The sequence below is a fragment of the Aquarana catesbeiana genome, linkage group LG05 (assembly GCF_042186555.1).
Source record: "Aquarana catesbeiana isolate 2022-GZ linkage group LG05, ASM4218655v1, whole genome shotgun sequence".
Lineage (NCBI taxonomy): Eukaryota > Metazoa > Chordata > Amphibia > Anura > Ranidae > Aquarana > Aquarana catesbeiana.
Window position 1 is genome coordinate 42064700 of NC_133328.1, and position 21113 is coordinate 42085812.

Below are 21113 nucleotides of genomic sequence, written 5' to 3' on the forward strand. Positions count from 1 at the left end.
AATATGAGCAAAACAATATTATCCCTCTCTATCTTCCAGCCCCCCCTATGGCTGGTCACATGGTCTCTGCCATGGTAGAAAGGGGACTATTCATGCAGAAAGGTATACTGGCTGCCTCTGCCCAAATCTTCCCTCCAGGAGTCTTTGGGTAGAAATCACATGGCCATTAATTACTACATGACCATTATTATTCCTACTGCTACTCACCAAAAAAAGGATTGGGAAAAAAACCCCACACACATTACAAACACGGGGGGGGGGGGGCTATAAACTCAAACTATCATTCTAGAAGATGCAAAGCCCGCAACTGCACACCGTTATCTGGAAATGCCAATTGCCTGGCCTTCCCTCTCTTCAAAACACTCCCCAAGTCACTGACCCAGGACACATCAAGGCCGGGTTCACACTGATGTGATGGGTCGCATGTGATTCGCACCGCATTCCTGTGCAAATTCTGTGCATTGCAATTTGAGCCCATAATTTTGTATGGCTCAAAGGACAACTCATCCACACAAAAAGTGTGCAGGCCCCCCCCCCACACACACACACACACACACACACACACACACTGGAGTCAGATCGTATTGGCGTTCATACCCATGTGATCCGATTCTACTAAAACGCACTGTGTTTTGCTACCTGCTTTTGGGGTGTCTAACTTTTAATTAAACACTTGAACTTTTTCTGGCACCTTTTGTCTAAAATTTAATTCAGTATTATTTTCTAGAAAAATACTTATAACGCCCAAACATTATCCTTTTTTCTTAGCAGAGACCCTAGGGAATAAAATGGCGATCATTGCAATTTTTTATGTCACATAGTATTTGCGTTCTTAAATATTCGTGTCTCAGTGATGATAAAAAGATTGGACACCAAAAGTGCACCTTCCATCGTGAAAAAAGAAAGGCTGTGCCCTTACCAGATGACTAGACTCCACGTTATAGGAGCCTAGCAAAGCGTGGATTGGGGGAAAACACACGATCCGTCCTTTGGATACAAACAGAATAATGGAAGTATCAACACAGGTGGCTGCTCTCTTTGTTTCTCGCTCCAAAGTATGATAAAAGAAAAAGGAGAACAACGCCAACATAGCATAAAACCATGATGGTTTATTGGAGGTAGCAGAAGTCCAAACAGACAAGGATAAAAAAAATTTCCAAGGTACAAAACGATCTGCAGATCACACAGGAACTAGCGTGGTGAGAATTAGCATTGACTCCACCCTACTAGTGTCTAGACATGTCCACACTGAAATAATTTTGTTTCAGAATTTCGGTTTCGTCTGAAAAATACATTTAGTTACTCCCGAAATGTTTTATTTTTTTAAATTTTGTTTAGTTAAAAAATGCATTAGTACGAAAATCCAAATGAAGGTCGAATCTGTCAAATGAAGGCTTATGGTGTGTCGGATGTGTATATAAGAAGAAGATCCGACGAAGCAGCTAAAGTGTACGACACCTCCTATTATAGCGCAATTCTGGGTTTTCTATTTTTTTTTATGCACAAATGTTCTGTTGTGTAATTGCCAGCTGCTGTTTTGATTTAGTATTTCAGCTGCGCAATTTCTATCCGCTACCACCCCACCCCCCCCCCCCCCACTCCCCATAAAAAAAAAAAAAAAATTGCATTTGCAAAACTGCTGCGCAAATACTGTGTGTAAAAACAAAACAAAAAAAAAAAAAAACACACCACCACACAATATATACCCCAATTTTTTGTAAAATGTGAAAGATTATGTCACACCGAGTAGATTGATACCCAACAATATGTCACGCTTTAAAACTGCGCACGCTCATGGAATGGCGACAGAGTTACACAGGTGGTCTAGCGCTAACGTTTGTGGCAATACTTCATGTGTGGTGCAAATACGGTTTACATGTGTGTGGACAACTTGCGTATGCATTTGCTTGTGTGTGTGATCACGGAGAGATGGGGGCGCTTACATTTTTTCTCTTATTTTTTTCTTTTTACACTCTCCCTTTAATTCATTTATCACTTTTATTCCTATTACAAGAAATTTAAACATCCCTTGTAATAGAAATAAGGATAAAAGGTCCTCTTTATGGAGAGATCCGGGGAAAAAAAAAAAAAAAAAATCTCCTCTTTACCTGAAGATCAAAATAAATAAAATTAATTATTTGCTGCCAGCTTGGACCAGAAGTGATGTCATGATGTCGCTCTGGTAGTTTAAGGCCATAGAGGTGATCAAAGATCGCCTATGAGAGCAACCGGACAAAACTGTTGGATAATTTCTTGGGTGAACTGGCGGAAACGGTAAGCCAGAAAAACACAGTGGGGGTTATTTCCGAAAGGAAGTGGAAGTGCAGTCGCTGTTGACCTGAGGGGGTAGATCTGAAATGAGGGGAAGCTCTGCTGGTTTTATCATCCAATCATGTGCAAGCTAAAATGCTGTTTATTTTTCTTGCATGTCCTCCTCAGATCTACAGCGACTGCACTTGCAGTGCAAAGTGGATTTCCCTTTCGTAAATAACCCCCAATGTCCCCTCCTGCCACTTCTGAAAGTGTTTCAGGAGAAAGCCAGCTGCAAACAATACCAGTAAACCACTTGCAAACCGATATATACAGTTGTGCTCACAAGTTTACATACCCTGGCAGAATTTATGATTTCTTGGCCATTTTTCAGAGAATACAAAAACTTTTCTTTCACTCATGGTTAGTGTTTGGCTGAAGCCATTTATTATCAATCAACTGTGTTTTTACTCTTTTTAAATCATAATGACAACAGAAACTACCCAAATGATCCTGATCAAAAAAGTTTACATACCCCAGTTCTTAATACCGTGTATTGCCCCCTTTAACATCAATGACAGCTTGAAGTCTTGTGGTATTTGTGGATGAGGCTCTTTATCTTCTCAGATGGTAAAGCTGCCCATTCCTCTTGGCAAAAAGCCTCCAGTTCCTGTAAATTCTTGGGCTGTCTTGCATGAACTTCACGTTTGAGATCTCCCCAGAGTGGCTCAATGATATTGAGGTCAGGAGACTGAGATGGCCACTCCAGAACCTTCACTTTATTCTGCTGTAGCCAATGGCAGGTTGACTTGGCCCTGTGTTTTGGATCATTGTCATGTTGGAGTGTCCAAGTACGTCCCATACTCAGCTTCCTGGCTGATGAATGCAATTGTTCCTCCAGTATTTTTTTATATTATAACATACTGCATTAATCTTGCCATCAATTTTGACCAAATTTCCTGTGCCTTTGTAGAAAGCTCACACATCCAGAAAAATATCAGCGATCCACCTCCGTGTTTCACAGTAGGAATGGTGTACCTTTCATCATAGGCCTTGTTGACTCCGCTCCAAATGTAGTGTTTATGGTTTTGGACAAAAAGCTCAATTTTGGTCTCATCACTCCAAATGACTTTGTGCCAGAGGGTTTGAGGCTTGTCTCTGTGCTGATTGGCGTATTGTAAGCGGGATACTTTGTGGCATTTGTGTAGTAATGACTTTCTTCTGGCGACTCGACCATGCAGCCCATCTTTCTTCAAGTGCCTCCTTATTGTGCATCTTGAAACAGCCACACCACATGTTTTCAGAGAGTCCTGTATTTCACCTGAAGTTATTTGTGGGTTTTTCTTTGCATCCCAAACAATTTTCCTGGCAGTTGTGGCTGAAATTTTAGTTGGTCTACCTGACTGTGGTTTGGTTTTAACAGAACCCCTTATTTTCCTCTTCTTGATTAGAGTTTGAACACTGCTGATTGGCATTCTCAATTCTTTGGATATCTTTTTATATCCCTTTCCTGTTTTATACAGTTCAACTACCTTTTCCCGCAGATCCTTTGACAATTCTTTTGCTCTCTCCCATGACTCAGAATCCAAAGATGTCAGTGCAGCACTGGATGAAAGATGCAAGGGTCTGTCAGGAGTCCAGAAACTCATTGACCTTTTATACACACACACTAATTACAAGCAAACAGATCACAGGTGAGGATGGTTACCTTTAATAGCCATTCAAACCCCTTTGTGTCAACTTGTGTGCATGTTATCAGGCCAAAATCACCAGGGTATGTAAACTTTTGATCAGGGTCATTTGGGCAGTTTCTGTTGTCATTATAATTTAAAAAGAGTAAAAACACAGTTGAATGATAATAAATGGCTTCAGCCAAACACTAACCATGAGTGAAAAAAATGTTTTAGTGTTATCATTCATATTCTCTGAAAAATGGCCAAGAAATCATAAATTCTGCCAGGGTATGTAAACTTATGAGAACAACTGTATGATATATACACACATAACCACTTGTTGATCGCAATACGTGTAACACCTACAGCAGATTGCTATGTGGGCAACGCAGCGATTCCTGCGAGTTTCCCCTTATCGCAGCCGTGTGAACCGAGCCTAAAACGAGTGAAATCAAAACTGATCTGAATACTTGTTCCAGGTCAGGCCAGAAGGTATTTAAAAAGGTGCACTCCAGGATGAACAGATCTTTCCCAAATCCAAAAGTCATGTGTGCTTTATGCATTTCTTCCAGATCCGTGCAGTAATCCAGTGTGAAACTTTCCCTCTGTGCATGAACTTCCTGTAATAAAGACCACTCACTGCTGCTCTCTCCCCTTCTGCAGGGTGACTGGTCTCGTCTCCGCCCCCTCCTGTAATTTTCAGCAGGCAGCCTGTAGTGGGTGTGGCCTGTTGGGTCCCGCCCACAGATCTGCTCAGCACAGTGATGAGGATACTGCTACTTTCACAAGGTGAAAACTGGGCTTGTCAAATCATTTGGATCTCAAAAAAAAAAAAAAAAAAAAAAGTGGTTTTTATAACTTTTGTATCCCTAATGGCAGCCTCTCTGTTTCTTTAAAGCCGAGTACCAACCTCTGAAATTTTTTTTTTTTTAATTTATTTTAAAGTCAGCAGCTACAAATACTGTAGCTGCTGACTTTTAATATAAAAAGACAATTACCTGTCCAGGGGGTCCCGTGATGTCGGCCCCCGAAGCCAATTCGTCCATCGGCTCGGCTTCAGCCTTCACAGCCGGTTTCCTACTGCACATGCGCGAGTCGTGCTGTGCTTTCTGAATGGCCCCGTGGGTGCTCTATTGATTAAGACCTATTTTAAAAATTAAGAGCCCTTTCACACTGAAACGCCACTAAAACAGCGCTAAATCGATGGTCTTTTTTTGTGGTGCTTTTCAGGCGTAAAGGGGCATATTTTATTTATTTTTTTAAATCCAAAAAACACCCGTTTTTGCGGCGCTTTGGAAGCGCTGCCCATTCATTTCAATGGGCAGGGGCGTTTTTGGAGCAAAGTGCTCCAAAAGATGCTGCTTGCAGGACTATTTCTAACGTCCCTCAAGCACACCGCCCCAGTGTGAAAGCACTCATGCAAATGAATGGGAGGCAGTTTCCAGGAGCTAAAACCCCTAAAAACTGCCCCAGTGTGAAAGGGGCCTAAGGATGGCCATACACTATACAATTTTCCTTTATATTTACCAAAACCATATAATAATATGAGGTCAAACCTAAACACTTTCAATTTGTATGCAATCAGGCAGGCTCTTGTACTACATAGTTGAAGGTAAATCTAATGCCACGTACACACGAGCAGACTTTACGGCATACTTTTCGAATGCACAGACTTGCCTACACACGATCAACCAAAGTCAGACGGATTCGTACGCGATGACGTACGACCGGACTAAAACAAGGAAGTTCATAGCCAGTAGCCAATAGCTTCCCTAGCCTCGGTTTTTGTCCGTCGGACTAGCATACAGACGAGCGGACTTTTCGACCGGACTCGAGTCCGCCGGATAGATTTGAAACATGTTTCAAATCTAAGTACGTCAAACTTTTGATAAAACAAAATCCGCTGGAGCCCACACACGATCGAATTGTCCGACGAAATCTGATATGCCGGACCAAGTATGCCGTAAAGTCCGATCGTGTGTACGCGGCATGAGGCCCCTTTCACACTGGGGCGGTTTGCAGGTGCTATTGCGCTAAAAATAGCGCCTGCAAACCGACCTGAAACAGCCGCTGCTGTCTCTGCGCTAGCAGGACAGAAAAAAAAAAAAAAAATCCTGCTAGCAGCATCTTCGGAGCGGTGAAATCAATGGGGCAGCGCGGCTATACCGCCAGCAGAGGCGCTTTGTGGTGGTTTTTAACCCTTTCTTAGCCGAAAGCAGGGGATAAAACCACCACGCTAGCGGCCGAATACCGATGTATTGTTAGTGGCGCTTTACCGCCGACGCCGCCCCAGTGTGAAAGGGGCCTAAAGGAAATCGAATAAGAAAATTGTATAATGTATGGACAGCTTTAGCCTGGAACTCTGTTTTAACTGCACACTTATTTTTAAGTAATACAAGACAATAGGATCAAACAGGCACATCTAAAGTATCAAGTTATGAGTAGACTGAAAATGTAATATTCTATACTTTGCACCAAAGTTTTTTTTTTAATAATATAAGTCTATATTTATAGAAACACTACAGAATCTGCAAGGCGAATGGGAGCGGCATCACCTATAACTGTATGGTGCTGAACAATGGCGGAGCTGGGTGGGTATAGAATGTCACCGGCGGGTCTGCTGACAATAGACGTAGGAAAGTTCATTCTCATACCATGAAGAGCGCCCCTCCCCAGTCCGGTATAGCGAGTCTTGTTCAGCTAGAATGAAAAAACTAAAATCCCTTTAAACACCCCCAGCCTGACTGAGCGGAATGTCATTCATTCTCTCATGTAGCAGAGACAAGTATGAGCCATCAAACCCCCCCCCCCCCCCCCCCAGAGCCATGCAGTGGGTTACCAGGGAGGTAAAGAATGTGGTCATCTAGGAAGGGTGCGTCAGTTTTTGTTTGTCCAAGTGACAGTTGGTGAATGACACGACCCATTACATCCTGTGCTCTCCTACCCCCCTATTTATTTAGAAGCTGAATGCATGTACTGTATTTTAGACAAGGATTACTAAGTGGATGAAAAGGTGAAAGCTGGTTGTCTTATGGGATCCGGCACTACAAGTCACAGCATAGACACCCATCCAGGGCAGGTAAACATTTAACCACTTCAATACCGGGCACTTTCACCCCCTTCCTGCCCAGGCCAATTTTCAGCACTGTCACACTTTGAATGACAATTGCGCGGTCATCCAACGCTGTACCCAAACATTTTATCATTTTTTTGAGACAAAATAGAGCTTTCTTTTGGCGGCATTTACCATCACCACTGCGTTTTTTTTTATTTTTTGCTAAACAAATTAAAAGAAAAAAAAAAAAAATTCTGAATTAAGAAAAAACAAATAAAAATGTTTTTGTTTCGGTTATAAAATAGGTACATTTTTCTCCTTCAGTGATGTGCACTGATGAGGCAGTACTAATATGCATCACTGATAATCATTGCACCGATTATCAGTGCAGATCCCCAATCAGGAAAGCCCCTTAGCCCCGGTTCACACAGGGGCGACTTGTCCGGCGACTTAGCCACCTGACAAGTCGCATCCCGTTCTGTGCTATGGAACCGTTCTAATAGGAGCGACGCAAGTCGCTCCGACTTAGAAAAAGGTTCCTGTAGTATTTTTGGGGCGACTTCAGGCGACTTGCATTGACTTCTATACAGAAGTCGTTTTGCAAGACGCCGCTGAAGTCGTGTGCAGGTCGCCTCGGTGAGTCGACCTGCAAGTCGTGCCGCCCCTAGTGTGAACCGGCAGTTATCGGCTCTCCTCTACTCACGCGCGATCAATGCGAGTAGAGGAATGTTGGTAACCGGCACTAGTTACACTGATCAGCTGTGATTGGACACAGCTGATCACATGGTAAAGAGCCTACGTCATAAGCTCTTTACGGTGATTGGAGATGCGGTGTGTCTGAGCGCCACACGGTACCACCAATCGCCGGGCTGCGTGCACGAGCGGCATGTTCTGAATGACGTCATATAAGTCAGAACAATTAAACCACGGACTGGCTGGGCGGGATGTGATTAAAGAGACCCTCTCACAGACCAGTCAACATCAATTTTTCCCATAAGATTAGATGTGCAATTCATGTATTTTATGTTATTTACAGGTGAAAGCTTCCCTTGTGTGGATATCGCCATCTTGGATTCAATGTCAGCAGCCCCAGCAGGCTCAGAGCTGTCACTCAATTGGCACTCTATAGCATTTCCTTCGCTCCTCCCCCAGCAGTTACATAATAAGGCAATGTAGGGAGGCGAGGGGAGGAGCAGAGATGCTGGGCCAGCACAGACAGTCCGAGAAGAGGAGAGGACAAGGAGGAGAAAGAGGGGGGTGGTGAAATTAATTCTTCCAGGAGCAGTCACATTTTTCTAGCATGCTCAAAAGGCACATTGCAGGTAAACAAAAAGTTTTTCTTTGAAAGGTTTACCTTGTTCGGTGGAGGGGAGGACTGGATTTTGAGGGGAATTTAGGTGACGGGGCTCTCTTTTGGGACACTGGAGTGGGGGGTCCTCCGGGTGGGGGAGTTGCTTGGGTGGGCAGGGGCTGTTTTTTTTTTTTTGGGGGGGGGGGGGGCTGGGATTCCCCCTCCATGGGTTAGCCGACTGTCCTGGCCTATGGGTTTGGTGTGTTTTTTGTACTTTTGATGTCAAATAAATTATATATTTTGTACCACAATAGTAGCCTTTGAGATGCTTTATCCTGGTGGGGTTTATTTTTATATGGGTCCCAACATTCCTGACTTCCTTGGTATTGCAAGCTGCTGAGATGAGAACAATGCAAGGTCTTATACCAACTCAATAGAATATTAACCGGCCATAAACTACTACCCTACCCTACTGCAAAGTCCAAGCATGAGAAATGCTCAGCAATTACCTAGTCACTGTTATCTGGATGTGTAAACATCATAAAACATAGCACAGACGTCTGTATTCCTATGCTTCCCTTCCACCTACATTCCGGACAGCCATAGGAGAGCGGATTCCGGTCCGATATGAACGTTACACCCAACAACCCACTTTAGAAACGTCTCTCTGTGGAGAAGTCTGCACCCGCTACTGACCGCATCTTCAGAGCCCCGACACAGCACGGCTCCCAGTGATTCTCCAATAAAGAAAACCTACTATTGCTGGTCACCTGAAAATGCCAACTGCCTGGCTGTCATGCTAGCCCTCAGTTTTGTTTTGTTTTTTTAAATACCCGCCATAGTTACCCAAATTATTGCCTATTAAAAGATAATATAACAAAACGGCTTTTACTGCCATATTCCCCTTCAATCTAAACATTTCCCCTATAGTACTTTTCTGAGACTAGCGGTCAGCATCCTCAACCCACTCCCTCCGATGCCAACTGTCCCAGAATTGAAGAGACAGTCCCACATCTGCCCCCACGGTGAGGTCTTGAGATCCCAACATTACCCATATTTGAGTTAGGCCTGGTAGACACTATTGTTTTTTTTTTTTCCACATTTATCCCAGTGGGCTGAACGAAAAAAAAAAAAAAAAAAAAAAAAGTAAAGAGCTTGATATGACTTGCTGTACTAATTATGCAATGTTAGTACAGCGATTTCCAACCGCTGAGCTATTGTATTCTGACAAGGGGACTGCAGGGATAAGCACTCTCATCCATTGGCTGGGAGCGCTGATCAGCAGACCCCTTTCCATCAGAACCCCTAAATGGCCGGCTTCTGTTGGACCGGCTGCCGTACCCAAAGGGCAGAATGTTGGTTGGTTTCTATTGAACTGGCTGATGCCGCTCCATATTCGGTCCGTGTGTATGGTCATCTACTAAGCATGCAAAAGGTAACAAAAAAAAAAAAAAAATAGCCGAGGGGGAAAATCAGGGGCTGCAAGTGGGCGGTCCGCACACAATTAGGGCTTAGACTGCCCAGAAAGAGGGCATGATCCGGGTGGGACCACTCAGAAAATGGACATATCAAGTGAGGACTGTGGGTGGGGGGAATGCACAGCAGATGCTGCCAGGCATGTTCAAGTCATCCTGGACTCCCCTTTCCTATCCTGTGACTGGGAGAAGCAGCAGAGACAAGCTCATCCCTCCACCACTCTGCTTTCAGCATGTTGCAATTGGCTCCTTTTTTCTCTTTCTGCTTCTTCCACTCACACGCAAGCCCTGCTGTACAGGAAATACAAGATGGTGATACCAGTTCAAATTCCAGTACTTACATAGAAAAAAAAAAATAAATTTACACACACAATTATTATTTACTTAGCTGCATTGGATTTGTGTCTTTTCTATCTGTCTGTTATGGAGTACATCTTCCATGAGAGTAATACGGGACTTGCCACTATTTGGCCTCCTTTTGAAAATGTCAGTAACCTGGCTGGGCAACTGATCACAGATCTGAAATAAGCATAAAGCTATAAAAAAAAAAAAAAAAAAAAAAAAAAAAAAAAAAAAAAATGCTAAGTGTCAGAATTCCCTTGCTCAAGGTCGGTGCCTTAGATTATTTGAAGATAAAAGCAATCACCGTGATATCAGGGCAATTACCAGGATCTCCTAAAGGCGTGGTTGGCACAGACTGCAAATTGCTTGCACTATTCATTGATCAGATAATGTGTATAATCATTAATAGGTTGCATTTAGAGAGCTAAATAGCTCCACTAACAAAGTAGAATAATTTTTTTTTTTTGTTGTTGGAAAATTAAAGGACATAAATAATTAGGCTGTATTCACACCTTTCAGTGTACGTTTTCATGTGTGATCAACAATCATGTTTTACCATGCACTGCATTTGCCATCAATGCACATCTGATTTTTTACTCAATGGAACTTTTGTCAGGTTTTGACAGGTGCCCGCTCCCACATCCAATCAGATGCGCCGCAGCGATCTGAGCCAGAAGTTCAGTTCACCCCCCCTTTCCCCCTGCAGCCTTCTGGGACACATGACAGGTCCCAGAATACTACAGGACCATCCACAAAAACCACAGCACGACTTGCGCATGCGCAGTAGAACACCAGTTGTATAGCTGCAAGGCTTCGCTGCCTGTTTCCCTTACTTATGATGCTGGTGCCTGCACCCGAAGTGGATTGAAGAATCTGTCCGGGCGAGGCTCCAAGAATAAACCGGGGCGAGGACTTTGCAGGAGCCAATCAGCGAGTCCAGCGGAACTGATGTTCGCCAGCACCCCGCGATCGTTCCTGAGAGAGGCAGAATGATGGCCTGCTAATGTAAACAAGGTAGATCGCCGTTCTGTGAGAGGTGAAGATGGAGATTTTGTGTTTCTGCTAAGCATGAACACAGACCTCGGTCTTCCCCCCAGTCAAAGCACATCCCTCACTGTTAGAAAGCACCCCCTAGGGACACATTTAAGCTTTTGATCACCCCTGATGTTAACCCTTTCCTTGCCAGTGTCATTAGTACAGTGACAGTGCATCGTTTTAGCACTATGTTCATGTCACTGGTCCCCAAAAAGTGTCACTTGGTGTCATATTTGTCTGCCAGAATGTCCCAGCCCCACTAAAAATTACTGATCACCACCATTAGGAAAAAAAGAAATAAAAAAGAATCCATAATCTTTTACATAGTTTGTAGACACTATAACTTTTGTGCAAACCAATATTAATTAATGCAGTGCCGTATCGCAAAAAATGGCCTGGTCATGAGGGGGGGGTTAAACCCTCCAGAGCTGGAGAGGTTAAACTGCATTTTATAAGAATGCCTGAAAAAAAAAAAAAAAACCCGGAATGTTACTGGTCCATTTTCTCTCCGGGTTGGATGTTCTTTGATCAGAAGGATAGCGTGAATCAGGAATACTGCATGATGGATTGGCCACTAGACGCAGCTGACCAGCGCAGTAAATAAGTATTTATTCCCTTCTGGGAGTGTCGATTCCCCCCCCCCGCGGGGTTCAGTGCCCCCCCCCCCATATCACTACAGAACACAGCAGTGATATGAAGGTTTATGGGAGAGCCCATTCACAGTGAATGAGTGGAAGAGTCTGCAGGGGCCTTCGCTTGCACCAATCGCAATGCTCTGCAGGCCCCGATGCAAAAATTACTTTTTTTCTTTTTTTTTTTGTCAATTGGGTCAATTTATTAAACATTTTTGCAAAAGGTGGGTTATGCCTTTAATTCATGTGAACTTCTAGCATGCCCTGCTACTCTAGGCTTCAGGATGTGGCTACGATATTACCAGACCACAGAAGGGAAGTGATTACTTCATCAACCAATACAATATACAGTACAGAGCACCGTTGTGTCAGGTCACTGCGAGTGCTAAAAAGTATTACTAAAGCAACTAAAAGTATTTAATTATGGCCTTTATTTGTAAAACATGTGTGGGGTATTTAATAAAACGTAATTCAAAAGCACTCAGATTTCATTAAAGTGGATCTTGTAGTAAGCCGTTGGTGGTCAGCTTTCTTGATATTGGGGGGGGGGGGGGGGGGGACACAAGTTTAGCCGCACATTAAATTAAGTGAATATCCAGTCTCAGAGACAGCAGAATGGGGTATCACCCAAAAGACCACATGCAAGATACGAGAAATGGTCAGACTGCCGGTAATGGTACAAGAGGTGGTCAGGAGACTGCCGGTGTTCTGTCAAAATAGCCAACTCCTCAGAAACTCCAACTACTTAACTTCCGGTTTCTTTAAAGGGGTTGTAAAGATAAACATTTTTTCACCTTAATGCATTCTATGCATTAAGGTGAAAAAACTTTTGACAGTACCGCCGCCCCCAGCCCCCCCGTTTTACTTACCTGACGCCTCGAATCTTCGCTGCTCGTCCTCATTGCAGCTCAGCCTGGTCGCTGATTGGCTGCAGTGGATGGATTGAAAGCAGCACAGCCATTGGCTCGCGCTGCTGTCAATCACATCCGATGACGCGGCGCGCCGGGGGGCGGGGCCGAGTGATACAGCGAACAGCTATAGCCGCCGGCTGTATCACGGGAGCGCGCCCGCAAGCACTCACCACCGTGCGAGGGAGCTCACATGAAGGTGGTAAATGCTTGCGGGGAGGAGCTGAAACAGCCGCCGAGGGACCCCAGAAGACCAGGTTCGGGGCCACTCTGTGCAGAACGAGATGCACAGTGAAGGTAAGTATGATATGTTTGTTATTTAAAAAAAAAAAAAAAAAATTACCTTTACAACCCCTTTAAACCATCAGCAATCGGAGATGACGAATTGCTGTTTGGACGCAACACCGGCAACCGAATAGAGTCCAGTGCACGATATTATGAGCGCAGATTATTACTCCGCTACGATACTAGCCAAAAAATGTCCATCTGCGAGGCGGTGACAACTTTGTCCTCATTAGCCGCTGTGCTGTCAAAACAGCTCAATCTTCCGGTGTCCAAACAGCAATTCGTCAAAATCTCCAATTACTTCAGGGGTCTCAAACTGGGGGCCCTCCAGCTGTTGTGAAACAACAAGTCCCATGAGACATTGCAAGGCTGACATTTACAAGCATGACTCCCACAGGCAGAGGCATGATGGGACTTGTTGTTTCGCAACAGCTGGAGGGCAGCCAGGTTGAGACCCCTGGTCTAAAGAAACTGGAAGTGACGTGGTTGGAGTTTCTGACGAGTTGGCTAATTTGACAGAACACCGGTAATGGTACAAGAGCTGGCCAGGGACTGCAAACATGCTGCAGGAGCCTGAACACAATATAGGAGTTGGTGGAAACTGAGAACATGCATCAGAGACGATCTTAGACAGGAGACATTAAATGAGATTTCTAGAAATCACTGCTATAAAACAGGACGATATGGAAACACAAATTAACGTCTGCAGGTTGGGCACCAGGGCAGTAAGGGCATGTTCACACGTGTGGCTATTATTTGCTGCCCCTCAGTGGGTAGTTTTTTTTCAGAGGGTGAGGAGGTGATCTGTTGCCTCCTCACTGCCTGTTTTAACCCACAAAATGCTGACCCCACCATGCCACAACTATGAGCGCTGCACGTGGTTGCAATCTGGCACAGCTCTCTTTACTTGTATGGGTCGTGTTCAGCGGCGCTAATGCCGATGTCTTGCCGAGAAAGTTCCCCCGGCGGATAAGGACCCCCCTGTACTGCGCAGGCGCAGCGCTTGCGCAGTACGAACGACTAAGGAGCCGCCAAAGATAGCCGAAGCTGAAAACCTTCAGTCAGCTGTACACGGCGCCTGCGCCCTGAGTCCAGGTTCAAGCCCCACCATCCAATTGGACCTAGAGGTAGAATAAAAAAAGTGCAGAGCGAAGCGAGGCCGTGCCCAAAGAGTGGCGAGCGAAGCGAGCCCACGAGGGGCCCTGTTACAGGCGCCGTGTACAGCCGATTTACACCTATTCAGCTTCGGCTATTTCCGCCGGCTTGTACTGCGCAAGTGATGCTCGTGCGCAGTACAGGGGGGTCCTTATCCGCCGAGGGGAACTCTCTCGGCAGAACACCGGCGCCCACTAAATACAACATGCCATGTAATTATTGCCACAACCGCATGTGTTTAGGTGTGCTCCTTTGAAATTTTTGCCGTTACTATGGTCTAAAACAACCGTTGATTTGACCCCTCTAACGTTTGGGAAAAAAAAAAAAAAAAAAAAACCCACCAACCTCAAAAACGTACGTTCTTAGGCTCCATGCACACTGAAGCTCATAAACGGCCGTTTTTGGGAGTTTGGACTTTTATTTAACAGCCCATAAACTCCCCTCTATGTTATCCAATGTGTCCGTGCACACAAGGACGTTTTTGGATGTTTATCAGCAGTGGAGTTTATGGGCTGTTTTCTGAACGCCATAAATAAATAAATAAATCGCGTTCAGGAGTCATTTTTCTGACCACAAAAAACACCAAATGCTCATAAACGTCAATAAACGCTCAAAAAACGTGGCTCACCAGCATTTAAGGTTTTTGATCCATTGAAAAAAAAAAAACAAAACAAAAAAAAAAAAAAAAAAAACCCGCTAAAAACCGCTTATAAATGCCACCTCAAAAACGTTGAAAGACTCACTGCAAAACTACTGCCGTTTTATATAAAATTATTTTAACGTCCAGTGTGCACGGAGCCTTAAAATGAACAATTTTGAACAAAAATCTAGACATGTATGGCATGCATTAGTTCCAACGCCCCCTGAGGTCCCTTGCCAGCATCTTTTCCCCAGCCTTTTATTGGTGACAGGCTTTGTGTTTTTGGTTGGGAGTGCCGTCCTCCCGTCACACTGGCAGTGTACTGCAGCTCAGTCTATACCCCACAGAGGGTTGTGACCAGGCAGGTAAGTGTACTTTATTCCAGAAGAGACATTACACATATCTTGTGCAATAAAAAGCCTCCCTGTGTCACAATTTAACTTTTAGTTCCTCTTTAGGCCGCACGCTCCATTGTAATACCATAAAAGTAGGTTGCTGGAAACTAACAACTGATCGGTTGCTATGGGAAGGGTTATTGTCGCTTGAGAGCCCCATGTAACCTGAATTGGACTGATACTTCCAGAGCTACAAAAGAACGCGGTTTACTTTGTCAGCACTATGAAGACGTCAATGTCACACTTCAAAGTGGAAGTAAACTCAAACTTTCAGGCCCCCAGGAGCCTTCTGCTATAATGTGACGGCATGTTCAGCATATTATGACACTATGGAAAAAGCGATCCCCTCCATCCCTGCGATATCCACCCTCCCCTCTCCATGGTTGACCCTTCCATCTGCTCCTCTTCTGGGTTCAGAGACCTGATTGGCTGGGAAGACAAAGCTCCTATACATAAGTACAGGCGTTAGGGCTCGTCCACATATGCTTTGCTGTTTTTAATCGCTCTTCAGGAGAGCATTTTGGTGAGGAGATGTTTCATCACCACCTGCTTTAACCCCTTGAATCCTACACTAGCATGTGGTAGTGAGGCGCTTGAAGAGTGGCCCCATTTACTTGAACAGGTCGCGTCCGGCGGGCGAAAGAGACAGGGGGTAGAATGCCTGCTGCGGCCACGAGGCAAAACATTGCAGCCGTGACTTTATTTATTTCAGGTACTTATATAGCGCCGTCAATTTACGCAGCGCTTTACATATACATTGTACATTCACATCAGTCCCTACCCTCAAGGAGCTTCCAATCTAAGGTCCCTAACTCACATTCATACATATACTAGGGACAATTTAGACAGGATCCGATTAACCTACCAGCATGGAGTGTGGGAGAAAACCGGAGTACCCGGAGGAAACCCACGCAGGCACAGGGAGAACATGCAAACTCCAGGTAGGTAGTGTCGTGGTTGGGATTCAAACCAGCGACCCTTCTTACTGCTAGGCGAGAGTGCTACCCACTACACCACTGTGCCGCCCATGACTTGTGTACACCCACGGCTGACACCTCTGCAGCTTAAAAGGGGTGGTGGTGTTAAAAACGTGGCTCAACCATGGACAGTGGCAAATGAGCTATAATGGTTTTTATTCATGTAATGCTTGTATATGTGTTTATTTTTGTAATTTTGACAATATACCTTTGTATAGTTCATTGTGTCTTACAGTTGGTTCGTTAATCCCCTGATGAAGCCAAATAGGCGAAACATGTCGGGATATCACACAAACATATAACCTTTATACAGCCTGAATTTTACCTGTATGACCACCCAAATGGAAATATACAATGAAACATAATGATCTGATCCAATTAGCTTTTTTAATTAGGTTTATAAAACATTTTTTATTTTAACCATTTTGGTTTCTATTATTATCTGTTGGCACCGTCATATTCCCACCCCAATCCTTTTCTAATATTTGACTCCTTGGGATGAGGTGCCAGATGATATATGTGTACCTATGTCGGATGAAAAATATATAAGTGGCTCAACCATGTGGTTTTATCATCCGCCAACTGCTAGTGTTAACGCACCCTTACGTTGTCCTGGTACAGAATTGTACCAAAACTGTACACTGGACTGCGCATGTGCTGGCAGGCAGGATGAAGACTCTGTGACAAAAGAGACACACAGAACGTCAACATAAATGGTTTCATAAAACGACTATTCAGGTTATCATTATCACCATGAGTGAAAGAAAATCCCACATTTTTGCGTGGTCACCAGAAGAAGAATAGAGGGGAAATCTTCCCATGGGGGCCTTGGTGAGGACTGGGAATTCCCTCACTTCCTGGCTATGGGACAGGATGTGAAGGAAAAATCTCCCCAATGGGACACATGGGGGGGGGGGGGGAATTACTGCTAGCGACTAGCCATAGTCGCATATAAAATCTGACAGACTGGTTGTACTCAAGTTGATCAATCAAGTTGGGTACATTCAGCCTGCCCATACATGGGTCAAATCATGGGCAGTTCAGCGGAATTTGAACCATCTATACTTTAGCCGATATGTTGGCAAAAGACACAAGACGATGATCCAGAGTGACTATCCCATAGACACATGTTCACATCAGTAGGAACAACAGCCATGAGTGGATCTTCCCAACTATTGATCATGCATAGTATTGGTTTGCTGGATAACATGGACTATACACTTAGCAATTCTCAGACTATTCCAACCACCATCTTCCAATCACCAATACAAAGGCAAGTGCTTGGGGAAAAAAAAAAAAAAAAAAAAAAAAAAAAAAAGGGAAACCCAACATGGGCAACTTCAAAATGATTTTATGGATCTAAACTGATTGTAACACATTGTAAGAATAACTGCAGATCAGATATAGGAACCTCATCATCCAATCTGATAGAAAGCGATCAGATTTACCACCATGTTTCCCCCCCTCCCCCAACTTGATTGCCTAGCAGTCAAAATGAATTGATTGTTGCTCAGATTAGCTTTTGATTGAAGCGTAAAATTCAAACTAGCATTGAATGTTCTGCCCTCTTGAAGGGCCCCAATCACAATTCTGTGTGGTGGCAATGCATGTTAAAAAAACACGCAAATTATCGGGCACTGCCTTACCTCCTGGTAATGCCCCTTGTACTCCATATCAGTCATTTAGGCCTCATACACACTGCGGGCGTTTGACTCTTATTTGCCCCTAAACGCCTCTCTATGCTAGGTGTCCATGCACCCATAGGCGTTTACAAACAGGGGCGTTTAAGGGAAGAAATATGAATGCACAAAGATAGTGTTCAGGAGTGTTTGGGCAGAAAAAAAAAAAAAAAGCCCTACGCTCCTGGTGTAAACGTACCTAAACGCTATGTGTGTTTAACACTTGGGCATTCATTCATTTCAAAGGCCAGAATAAAATAATGGCCAATGACATGAAAGAACACCCCTGAACATGTCTATATGAGCCTGAACGAAACTTCAGGCGCATTTATCATGCTGCTTTTCTCCATTCAGAAGAGCCTAGTGTCCCTGAGGAGTTAATGTGAATGGTACCCCCTACACAGGATGGACTGTTGTCTTTATTCAACCTTACCAACTATGTAACCCCAATGCATTGTACAGCAGAGCACAAAAATGCATAGAATATGCGTTGCAGTGCACTGCATTTTGAAAAAAATAAATAAATAAAAATTTAAAAAAAAGGGTCATGCTTGTTTTTTTTTCCCCATCCATTGGGTGTGTAAGCAAGCCATTCATAACAAACGGGCTGAACTTACTGTGTGCCAGAACACTTGTGTGCATTGAAACTATGCAATGGATCACTTTACTGTGAATGCGCCCCCAAGGAAATTTACCTCTATACAAAAGGGAAGGGGGTGGGGGGTCAGTAGTCACCACTGGCGCCATATCCCTGGGCAGAATAGCAGTTAGAAGATTTACATCCTGTCTACTTAACCCCTTAGTGAGCAGTTTTCTTGAAGCAAAAGGCGCCCAGCCCAAGTCTAGCAGCATTGGTATGTATCGGCTGATCTACCAATAACCTTTCACTTCAGGTACACAGACGATGACCAGCGCAAAGGAGCGCTAGTGTAAAACTCCCAGCGTTTTCCTGTGCCCGGGGAGCTGCAAGTGGTCATAGAATTATTATACAGGATTTATATAGTGCCAACAGTTTACGCAGTGCTTTACGATATAGAAGCGCATGGTTGCACGCACTTGTATAAAACAGATTTTTTTTTGCCCTGGCATATGCCCGCGCATGCACACGATTCCTGAATGAGGAAGTTTTGGATTTGGGGGAAAACCGGTCATATGCACACGCTCAGGAGAACACTGGTGAAAATAAGCACTTTCGTTTACACGTGTGCAAGCCAATACAACCATGCACTTCCATGGCTCGCTGTATGTGCCACCGCTGGCTCCCCGGGCACAGGAAAAACCCCAGAATTTTGCACGTGTGTGTGTGTACCCTAATTTGTCTGAGAACTAGGAGCACACACACACACACTCCCAGTTCAATCATTCACACCAGCCTTATTGGACAGCAACGCCCAATTCATGGACAAGGCAATCTGCCTTATGTCCTTTTGTTTCAGTTCACAACAAAACAGCACCCTGGTGAATGCTTCAATGTGTTTTCGCACAGATGTTTTGGAGGTCCAAAAGGTCACCAATGTAAAAAGCAATAAAACGCCTGTAATCTGCCTAAAAAGAAACTCATGTAGTTTTCTGAGCTTCAGGCGTTTTGCTTCAGGCAACAGAACTCTCAGATGTCAACAGGGACCATTTAAATGAATGGGATTGTGCTTGTTGGGCATTTTGAGCTAAAGACGCTCAAATGTGAATGCAGCTTTAAAAAAAAAGTGTGATATATAATAATAAAATGAATAATTATTATTATTATTATTGGACATGCTGTATTTTTGTGCAGCGTGTTCCGATGATAAATGTTAAACACACACGACAGGGTCTGCGATGCATTTTACAACATTTGTGTACCCGAACAACACGCCCGCCTGTGGGAATGACCCCCGACCTTCTGACTACATACTGTACATTTGGAGTCCTACTGTGGTCACAAAAAGGTTAACTTTTAACCTGAGGAACAAGTATCACCCCCCCCCCCAGACCTGAATGTCCCCCACCCTGAGGACTGTCCCCCCCATCTCTATGAGTTCTGTGCACCAAGCACATTGATATAGTCTGCTCTGTGCTGGTTCTAAGATAAGTGTACAGCACAGAGCAGACTATAGGGTGACATTGTACAGTACACAACACAGAGCAGACTATAATAAGAAGACATTGTACAGTACAGAGCAGACTATAGGGTGACATAGTACAGTACACAACACAGAGCAGACTATAGAGTGACATTGTACAGTACACAGGACTAGGCTAAAGTCCCCTGGGACTAGGCAGGGCCAGTGCAGAGTGCACACACCGGATACCAGGGCTGTAGTCCCCAGCAGAGACACTCACCCCACCGGACGGGTAGTATCCTCCTCCGGGATAAGCCATCAGTGCAGAGCTGTGTGTAGACTGGGTGTACTGCCGGTGACTTCACCCTGATAAACAGCAAGGCGAGGCCCCGCCCACATTGCTCCGAGCTGGGCGTGGGGTGGAGTGGGGGTTGCATCCTGCATTCCTGGGGGAGATCTGCTATTCTCCTTTCCTAGGACTGGGCACTGTCACTTCAGGTGTACGAAGGGTCCTACCCTGTACACTGTCACTCCAGATGTATCAAGGGCCCCCATACTGAACAATGTCACTTCGGGTGTACTGAGGGCCCCCCAACGTGCACACTGTCACTTCAAGTGTTCTGAGGGGTCCCACCCTGCATACTGTCACTTCAGGTGTATTGAGGGGTCCCACCCTGCATACTGTCACTTCAGGTGTATTGAGGGGTCCCACCCTGCATACTGTCACTTCAAGTGTTCTGAGGGGTCCCACCCTGTATACTGTCACTTCAGGTGTATTGAGGGGTCCCACCCTGCACACTATTACTTCAAGTGTTCTGAGGGGTCCCACCCTTTAAATTGTCACTTCAGGTGTATTGAGGGGTCCCACCCTGCACACTATTACTTCAAGTGTTCTGAGGGGTCCCACCCTGCATACTGTCACTTCAGGTGTATTGAGGGGTCCCACCCTGTATACTGTCACTTCAGGTGTATTGAGGGGTCCCACCCTGCACACTATTACTTCAAGTGTTCTGAGGGGTCCCACCCTTTAAATTGTCACTTCAGGTGTATTGAGGGGTCCCACCCTGCACACTATTACTTCAAGTGTTCTGAGGGGTCCCACCCTGCACACTGTGGTGTTCTGAGGGGTCCCACCCTGCACACTGTGGTGTTCTGAGGGGTCCCACACTGCACACTGTGGTGTTCTGAGGGGTCCCACCCTGCACACTGTGGTGTTCTGAGGGGTCCCACACTGCACACTGTGGTGTTCTGAGGGGTCCCACCCTGCACACTGTGGTGTTCT

At 44.8% G+C, this 21113-nt stretch overlaps 1 protein-coding gene across 1 annotated transcript in view; it reads right to left on the reverse strand.

The window, feature by feature from the left end:
• SRI (sorcin) overlaps positions 1-20253 on the reverse strand; it is a 33704-nt gene extending 13451 nt beyond the window's left edge. Inside the window, exon 1 of the mRNA XM_073629661.1 lies at positions 20112-20253. Within this exon, the coding sequence (XP_073485762.1) occupies positions 20112-20150 (39 nt within the window). The 5' untranslated portion in view covers positions 20151-20253. The remainder of the gene's footprint in view (positions 1-20111) is intronic.
• Positions 20254-21113: the final 860 nt, after the last annotated feature.